Here is a 10,168-nt window from a genome sequence, read left to right as displayed (position 1 = left end):
TGAATACTGAGAGGGGTGACACAATACACACAGTTTGCAGTGGACCATAGCTTTCCAGAACAGAACTGGCCATAATAAAAGGTACAGAGATAAAGTGACAAATAAATACTCTGTTCTGGGACACTGCATATCTAGGCTGCATCAAATGTCGTTAGTCACCGTCACTCGAATTCCTAGCGATCGCTCCCCAGCACGCTTGAGTCGTGCTCATCTCTAGGTAGCGACCTGTAACCGCAGCTCAGCTCCCATTTAAATGAACAGGAACTGATCAGAGACGGATGACCTATCCTGTGGATAAGTTAATCTGTCTATTTTGTCAGAATAACCTCTGTAAAAACACCAAGAAATTCTTGTGAAAAACCCATTAAACATGTTTAACAACCAAAAACCAAACAGCAAGTGGGCCTCTATGCTCTCTTATACCAGGGCTGGATGTTATGCCCAGTCCGTCCCTGATCATATATTATACTGGGAGTATTACTATTGTGTCTGCAAATTAGATTGATAGCTTAATTTCCTTCCATATATTTTGGGTTGGATGCTTTCTAGAGGACCCCCACAACTCCCCTAGTGACACCAGATGAGAGTCTCTAATAAAATGGCCATTTGATATATAGTACCGGTATAGACTGTATGTTATTCTGTGTAGAATACATTCCTGTAATCAGAACAAAAAGGTAAAATATATTCCTTGTGTCTGTGTGGTATTTATTGCTAAATCCAAAGGGAAAGAAAACATGTTTTCCGTTTATTTTACAAGTCACAAGGGGGCGCTAGCTTCTTCCACAGAACATTGCAGCATCCTCCATTTCACGCCTGTACTCGATGTGAGCGCCTGCATACATCACTTTGCTCGCTAGGTGGCGACAGAGCACAAACTTGAAGTAACAAAATCACCTCGCTTCCTTATTTTTGTGCCACATAGCACACCGTAGTCAGCAGGAAAACAGCGATGGCGGCTTCCCGTGATGTCCACGTCGAAATCTGTCACCAGGAAATCGTAAAGTATGATCTGGAAATCAAGGCGCTAATCCAGGTACATTACCGGCTTGTGGCTCTTCCAGGCTGCTAGATCTTTAGCCGTACAGCTGTCACCCCATGTCCTTATTCCGTACTGTATAACAGTGGTCTCCAGCCTATGGCCATCCATGTTGCTGGAGACTACAACCCCCAGAATGTCCCGACAGCCTCAGCATGTTGGGAGTTGTAGCTTTGCAGCTGCAGAGCCATAGGTTGGAGATCGCTGCTTGCGAATGAATGGAAGTTATCATCTCAGTATGTGAGTCTCTTCTGTTACTAGAACTCCTTTTGATCAGGGGTCTCCATAGTTAGATTGCTGAAATTCTCTTCCACTATTTCTTAGTTGTCATGGGTGACAACCAGCTTAGCTCTTGTTATTATGGACAAAGTGGTTGTCACCAACCTGTTTTAGACTCCTGTAATGTGGATCCCCCAGTTATGCTGTTATAGAGGAGAAAGGGGAAGATAAAGGGGTTGTCTCTGTTGTAGCTGCTATAGATGAGGCAAATCAAAGAGATCAGTTAAGACATCCATGCAATAGCACATTGCACCTGTAGGGGGTGCTGCAGGGAAAGTGAGCAGCCAAGCCTACAAAACCTGCTATATGGAGGGCCATAGTACTTCCATGTTAAATGGGTTACCAGATGAGGGAAAAGGTGGGATTTTTGTAATTGGTGAAAACCTAAAGTATGTTCACAATCCCACCATGAAAACCATGTGGTCTGGGAAGGATGTTTTTATGCATATGCTCAGGCAAGGGAAAGTTAAAAAAAAAAAAACAACACTTACCTTTTTTTGCTTCCAGGCAGCCACCAGTATTTCCGAGCTCCAGTCCCTGCTGTGTGGTGCTTATAGGTCTGGTAATATACCCACACTGGCCCACTCAGTCAATTAGTGGCAGAGGTGGGGCACCACCGCAGGTGCTGAATGGCTGAACAGGTCTGTTGGGTCACATCCCTGAACCCAGAGGCATTACATAGCATAGACACGAGCTGCATAATACCAGCCAGGTAAACTGATAACAAGTGGGGTGGTGTCAGTTCACATTACATTACAGTTTTTAGGAATTTTCTTATTCAAAGGGTATTTTTATAGCAATATTGCAATGAAGAGACAGTGATATGACATATAGGATATGACATATAGTCACATTAGAGTTGTTTTGGAAAAATGTGAAGTCTTCAGGTTGTGCACAGACGCAGCGTTTTTAGTACATTTTTGACACATTTTTACTGTGTTTTGGCTCTGTATCCTGTCCCAAGGTAAAGCATGTGGAGAGACCCCATGGGTGGGCATCAGGAATTCCAGTACAACCTACATTACCTCTCTATAACACCATTGTACACTGTATTGTAATACAACTGCTCTATCTGCACGTCTGTTTTTGTTCTAATGACAATTTCTTTGCTGATAGGATATCCGGGAATGTACAGGTCCAATCAGTACGCTAAACGATCTTAATGCACAAGTGAAGGACAAGTTCCGTCTGCTGAGGTTAAGAATTCAGGTAATATCAAGTATAGATTTTCTTCACCTAATCTAATCAATGTCACAATCTAAGCTGGAAGTTAATAGTGTGACCCCAATGCTGTCAGCGACCACCCAGCGATGAGCTGAACCCCAGAGTTATGTTTTATAGCCTGGTTGTTAGAGATACATTGCTTAACAATAAATTGTGTTACACATTGGTTTCTGTATTTCTTAAAAGGATCTGGAGCAGATGGCGAAGGAACAGGATAAGGAGTCTGACAAGCAAGCATTGTTAAAGGAGATGGAGTGTCACAAGAAGCAGATGCTCAGGTGTGTATTAGGATTTACTTAAAGGGGTTGTTCACCAATTTTTTTTTCTTTCAAATCAACTGGTGCCATAAAGTGCCAGAGATTTGTAATTTACTTCTATTAAAAAAATGTTAAGGCTTCCAGTACTTATCAGCTGCTATGTGTCCTGCAGGAAGTGGTGTTTTCTTTCCTGTCTGACACAGTGATCTCTGCTGCCACCTCTGTCCATGTCAGGAACTGTCCAGAGCAGCAGCAAATCCCCATAGAAAACCTCTCCTGCTTTCCAGACTGGAAATAATACAACTTCCTGTTGGGCATACAGCAGCTGATAAGTACTGGAAGGCTTGAGATTTTTTAATAGAAGTAAATTACAAATCTCTTGCACTTTATGGCAGCAGTTGATTTGAAAGAAAAATTTTTTTGGGTGTACAACCCCTTTAAAGGGACACTGTCAGCTAGAAAAGATGCCCCAAACTGCTTACATGGTAGCATAGCTATGTGAGCAGTTAGATTATTCAACCCTCTATTTTAGTTGTCCAAAGCTGTGATATTTTTTTTATTACTGCTATGAAGTGTCATAGAGGCATGGCCAGGCTAATAGAAAGTTTTTTGTTTTTTTTTAAGTGATTGCCGCTTCAGACAATTACAATACAGGTATGGACAGTCTCACAGCTTATATAGCTATGTGGCCATGTAAGATCTTTGGGACATCTTTCCTAGCGGATAGTTTCCCTATGTCAGAAGTTTTGATCAGTGGGGGTTCAGTTACTGTGACCTCTGCCTATTGCTAAACAGAGAGGAAGAAAGACTTTTAGAGGAATCTTTTTTTTCTTTGCCTTTCATTTTAAATCCATATACAGCTCACGTCAGCTTCAGAAAGTACACAGAAGAGAAATGAAGGGGCAAAGCGAGTGTGGTCAAGTACTACTGCTCCTTTATTTTAGCAGTTAATGTGGGGTCTCAGCCCCAGGACTCCCACCGATACAAACATAAAATCCGAAAACCATAAAAATATAATCCTCTGTGCAGACCATGTAAATATGGACATTTTTATTATAAAAATTTCCATATTTATTACAAAAATTTCCATATGTATATGGTCTGTATAGAGGATTGAATTTTTTATGATTTTTGGATTTTTTTGCTTTCGATCCACACCCGAGGGGTTGTGGAGATTAATCTTCTGCAGCGACCTGTTCCCAGGCAAGGATTGTATCTATGCTTTTTGGGTTGGTTGTGACTTGGCACAGCCCTATAGGGCGAGCGGTTACCTGTACATCTTTATATTTCACTGTGGACTATTACTGTGGCCCCCTATGAGTAGCACTGCCCCTATTTTTTGTTTGCTTCATTTCTACAACAGAAATTTGATATGATGATAGGTACATTTTAAGTGATGCTGAACATGTGACAGAACGGCAGGTAGTAAGATACATTTGGATTGGATGGTGACTAGTAGTAGCACTCACTGTACTAGCTTCAGACATATTGCTGTGGCCCAAACAAAACAGGGGCATACAAATAGGACAAAATTGCAGAAAAAGAAAAGCCCACTATACCTGACACTTGTCATAGAGGGGGATTTTCATACAGTAATTATATATTGTACATGCTACCTGTGTGTAGGTAATAAACTGCTCACATTGTACTCCGTGTTTTAGTCATTATACATCTTTTTTCTTTTAGCAATCAGACTGTGTGGAGGAAAGCAAATCTTTCTTGCAAGCTAGCGATCGATAATGCTGAAAAGGATGAACTTCTTGAAGGAGGGGATCCTACAAGGCAGAGGTATGCTCCCTTTATTGCTGTTACTAAGGCAATCTGTCAGCTCTATTTGGTCCATAGAGTTGGCACGCACTTTTGTATTGCTGTTAGGTTGTCAACGCTAACACTACCTTTCCTGGAGCTGATGGTTGCCAAATGTATAAAGTTTTGTTTTACAAGTTTCAGGGAGGTGAAGCTGAGCTGCTCATCTGCTCATCCCTCCTTGATTGACATTCATAGCTCCTTACATAAGTCAGAAGGAGCTAGAAGGTGAGGACGAGCAAGGAGCCGTGCCAGGCTATGACACTTTACCAGCCTGGCCTGCCTCCTTGGCTCTCGGTTGAGAAATAAAAAGGAGATTTTGGCAACTACCATCAGCTCCAGGGAATATAAAGTTAACTTTTATACCCCAACAGTTAACCAGCAGTGTCTGCAGCTCTTGTTGACAAATCGAGCTGACAGATTCCCTATATACACATATTTTCATGACAATTCAATGTTTGTATAGTATATAATTTGTATGCAATATTGCACACAAAGGTTTCTGGAGTGCAGTTCAACCCTTGCAACCCAGAATTGCCAGATTGTTGAATGATTTGCTGCTATGATGATTTTTTTTTTCTTCCTAGTCTAATATATATTTATTGATATTTCTGTGATAGAAATATAATTTGAATTTATTTCCTTTCAACCTTTCCATTTTCCAACAGGAAAGTACAAAAAGAAAACCTGGCTCAGTCTGCAAGTGGCATCACAGAGAGTCTGATGGGCATCAGTCGGATGATGTCACAACAGGTGCAGCAGAGTGAAGTAACCATGCATACCTTAGGTAGGATCCTGGAGCTTACCCTGTTGTCAATTTATAAGAAAACAGAAGAAGAAATACATATGTATTTTTTGTGTAGCACCTCTACATCTCCTAAAGTGTCACTGTCATTATAACTTTCAAAGTCTAAATCAGCAGTAGATGCTGTATCATGCTGTAAAACAAAGCTCTACTTAGGGTATAAACCCACACACCGTATACGCAGCAGATATGCAACAAATACGCAGCAGATTTGTTGGTACAGATTTGATGCTGTGTTCAGTTATTTAGATCTAATCTGCTGCGAGTTTGCTGCGTATCGCAGCAGTAATTAGGCGGCATATACGGTGTGTGGGTTTATGCCCTCACTTGTATCCAGGGCAATTCTTCTGAAGGCAGATTTTCTTGTGCTGGTTGAAAAGAGCCCAAACACATGAAGTCCTGGCCATTACACAGTGTCATGGCTCATTGCGTCCATCAGTCACATGACTGCCTCCTCTGTGGGCACGTAGATGACCTGGAAAACATATGATTTCCTGTGTTTAGACTCTTTGGGGGAAAAAAGAGACTAAACACAGGATGTGACGTGTTTTCCATGATGACTTAAAAAAAACTTGCGAACTTGCTTTATATCACATCTACTGTTGATTCAGGTTTTAGGCTATGTTCACACTACGTAAAATAACGGCCGTTATTTTGAGGCCAAAACAACGGCCGTAGAATTACTATTGTACGGGCTAGTCGTGAAACTACGGCCGTTTTGTTAAATTTTGATTCCTAGCAGGATTATAAACTGGATGAAACAGGTCATTTACTTTAAATACTGCGCCCAGCCCGAGAAACCACTCAGAAATTTTTTTACATCAAAATCAAGTTTAATTCAGCAGATATAAGTTTTACGTTCGCGGCCGCATTGAAATCCACGGCCGTTGTTGCAGTATTACCGGCCGGAAATAATTGACATGTTCATTTTTCACGGGGCTGTATAAACAACGGCCGTTATCTGATACGTAGTGGGAATTCAACGGCCATAGTTACATTGCATTGCAGTCATTATAGGGAACCCCAAATTGAGCTGTGTAAAAGGACCGCTAGACGTAGCTGACTATTTCAGAAATCAATAGGTGTGCAATATTTTTACATAATGCTAAATTTTATACACTACTTATCATTTCTTCTTAGCCACCTCATCCAGAACCATTCAAGAAGCCAATGAAGAGTTTAAATCCATGTCTGGAACCATTCAGCTTGGGCGAAAACTCATCACTAAGTATAATCGTCGTGAACTGACGGACAAGCTACTCATATTCCTAGCACTTGCTTTGTTCTTAGCAACTGTACTTTATATCCTAAAGAAAAGGCTGTTCCCTTTCTAGCAGCCACTATGTGCTTACTTGATTTCAGGACCCTATAAGAATGGCTGCGATCGTAAGCCTGGGAGCTTGTTCAGAGGAAGGACAGAAGGAGCCTTAAAGCAGTGCTTTATTCATGTCTTGTTCAAAGATACATGCTGCACGAGAGGCAGCAATGAAATCTGGAGTCATCTCAGTCTCTATAAAGTTTCTTCAATTACTTTATTTTAGTTTAAACATCGGCTAAAATATTCAAATTTTAAGAGACAGCTAAACAGATTGTTCTAGGAAAGAAAAGTTTTACTTTGTCTCATGTCTCCCCATGTTTAGCAATCTTTTACTTCTATAGATGTCTAAAAGGGACACTAAACCTAAGGAGAACTGAAAGGAAAACGTTTTTGGCATGCTCCTACTATAGAGATCTGTTAGAAAAGACTCTGAGAGCCTTATTACTTACCCTTTAGCATGCTATACATTAACTTGGGTCAGTATGTGGGTATGTTTCCTGTGAAAGTTAATGGGGGTGAAAAGAAAGAGGTACATGATACAGCTACTTATATTTCAGTATCTGTGCATTACAGATCAATATGGAAGAAAACACTGACAATAGAAATGAACATGTAAATGTAAAAAACAATCAACTCAGCTGAAAGAGTGCAATACTGATACAACACTGACCGATATGGAAGACACAATTAGTAGTGTCATTTTGTGTAACGGTAGTATGAATTATGTTAAATGGTCTCTAACCTTTCAACAAACTTTGCCTAAATCAGTAAAAGATTTAAAAAATTGTAATATATTTTGGAGAAAAATCCTGCCTTCCTCACCATTACTGGGCTAATTTTTCCCCTTTCCTCCATTCTAAACCAATAATCAAACTGCTAAAATCTGTGACAAGACCTGCTCAATTCATTGAAGGATTAGGTTCCATGCTGGGCATGTGAGAGGGTGAAGACAGAGGCAGACAGAGAAGCTGCTGAAATTTTATTAACTGTTATGTGTTACACCAGTACTGGATTTATAGATTACACTGCTCAGTACTGCTCTATAATGTCCATACTGCTGCTGCTACTAGCTAGCCTCCACCCACTAGCTAAGGGGCAACTGAAAATTATAGATGGAAGATATAAGAGGAGGAAAGCTGGTATTTTGATAGCCACTATGTGTTACAAAACATACCTCAGATAATTTACTAAGACTTATATGATGGAAAACTATTGTGTCAGGTATAACTGCTCAGCTCTGGAAATGGGAATTTGTGGACTAATGTGGCACTGTTTAATGAAGAAGGCAAGCATAGTTTTCTGATCCTATACCACTCCTTTAAAGTGACTTGGTACCCACAACCTGACCCCCCCAAACCACTTGTACCTTCGGATAGCTGCTTTAAATTCAAGTTTTTTCTTGGGGTCTGTTCAGCCGGTGATGCAGTTATTGTCCTAAAACAACTTTTAAACTTGCAGTCCTGTGTCAAATTGGAGTGACTTGGAGTGTCTGTGCCCTAGGCTGGTGTCGCCCCCTCCGTCCCTCCTCCTCGCCCTCTTAATCATTAGGAATGCCCCTGGGCAGGATTTCTCCTATTCATCACCTGTCTGAACACTGCACTTGTGCTGGATTGTAAAGGCACCTGTGCAGTGTTCAGACAAGTGATGATTAGGAGAAATCCTGCCTTGGGGTGTGCCTAATGGTGAAGAGGGCGGGGAGGAGGGATAGAGAGGCAGTGCAGGCAAAGGCCATGGATACTCTAGGCGACACCAATTTGAAACAGGGCTGCAAGTTTAAAAGTTGTTTTTAGGAAAATAACTGCATCCCCTGCCGAACGGAGCCCAGAACAGATCTTGGATTAAAAGCAGCTATCCGACAGTAAAAGCGGTTTAGGGGGGGGCAGGGGTACAGAGTCGCTTTAAGAGTCCTGTGACCCAGTGAACAATTGCTCCCATGTAAGGTCAACTTGAAATGACCATGTTTGTTTTTGGAGTTGAGATCTTTTTCTAAAAACAGGAGCAGAATATAATGTGCAAATAGAATGTAACAAATGTGGTTTTATATAGGAGAAACATTTCTGAGAAACCTGCTCTTACAGGGTAATTTTTTTTCCAAGCTACCAAAGCAGTTGTAAGGTTACAGATGAGGTTCAAAGAAGAGATTGTTGAATTCCTAGGGAAATTCTTCCTTATGAGGGAGCTCTATATTGCCGGGACTTCTGATTTAAAAGTAGCAAAGAAGTTGGGAGAAGAAAGACATATTGTAAGTAATGTATTAATTTGGCAGAGAGATCTTGTCTCCATTTTAACTACCCTTTTCCTTTTTACTTACAATTTATTCATGATTTAGAAAAGCTGTTCTTTACATGTGGCTTATCATATAATAATCAAGCATCAATCCAATGAAAGGACATGGGGTCAGACTTCCTGTGACCCATAGGACCAATTATTCTCTCTTAGAATTTATAATCTCCTGTTTTTCAACTAGAGGTTTGGTGCCTAACTTGTGTCAGTCATTCTGGCTACTCTACCTAATAAATGATATTTATTGTAGATGTCTTCTGTTTGCATTTCTTATATTTAATACCTGGAACTGTGGAAGATCTGTTCTGGTCATAACACCATTTTTTAAGTGTGTCTGTATTACAGCCATGTAGTAGCAGTACCAGCCAAAATATATAAAAATACTATATGGATTGGTTAAAGTGTTGCCATTTCAATGTATTGTTATCGGCCACAAATTCCCAGTTTACGCGGAGAAACGTGTGCTGACCCTTTACATGGGCCAATTATCAGTGGAAGGGACAGACATGCTTATGCTTAGCAGGGCACACTCTATGGTGTATGTTATAATGGAAGCCTATGAGCCTTGCCGGAAGTTCTATAGACTTTCATTATAATTCTGTAGACTGCTGGTTATAGCCATTTATAACTGACACAAATGGGGCAAAGCGCACACTGCTAACCATGTCTGCCCCTTTGTTCTAGTGATCGGTGGGGGTCTCGGCACCCAGACCCACACCAGTACAAATTTCTGATGTGTCGCTATGTTGTGTCTGAAATTTGTTTCAATAATAGTTATACTTTAAGAAACTTATGTGGCACTCTATGCTGTTTGCCACTGAAACAGTTGCACAGGTCACTGGCTGTGTGCTAGCATCACTTGTAACATAGACACCTGCTGTACTAATGTGAAAGGTTTGGCGCTGGTTATACCTGTGTACGTAGGGTGCGCTTCTAGAATCAATTTCCCACTGTCCCGGCCTACTTGGATGATCAGAGAAATACCTTTTACACGCCAGGTCATAACTAGGAGGAAGCATAAAGACAATAACAATCCAAGTCCAGTCACACTAGCACCAAGGTCATGCACAAGATATAACAGCAGTAGCAGAATGCAAGTGAAGGGCACAAGACACAATTACGGGTGCCTGTGGGGGACAATAGTCACTCCTTTAAAT

General features: G+C 40.9%; 1 protein-coding gene across 1 annotated transcript; it reads left to right on the top strand.

The window, feature by feature from the left end:
- The first annotated feature begins 905 nt into the window (after positions 1-905).
- BNIP1 (BCL2 interacting protein 1) lies at positions 906-9,260 on the top strand. The gene is made up of 6 exons (XM_069955038.1): positions 906-1,036; positions 2,435-2,527; positions 2,729-2,820; positions 4,486-4,587; positions 5,274-5,392; positions 6,551-9,260. Exons 1-6 carry the CDS (start codon positions 953-955, stop codon positions 6,742-6,744), a joined length of 684 nt encoding a protein of 227 aa, XP_069811139.1. The 5' UTR covers positions 906-952; the 3' UTR covers positions 6,745-9,260.
- Positions 9,261-10,168: the final 908 nt, after the last annotated feature.

This window comes from Dendropsophus ebraccatus, chromosome 1, assembly GCF_027789765.1.
Source record: "Dendropsophus ebraccatus isolate aDenEbr1 chromosome 1, aDenEbr1.pat, whole genome shotgun sequence".
NCBI lineage: Eukaryota > Metazoa > Chordata > Amphibia > Anura > Hylidae > Dendropsophus > Dendropsophus ebraccatus.
The sequence above is the reverse complement of the archived record's forward strand: the minus strand, read 5'-3'. Positions and strand labels throughout refer to the sequence as shown.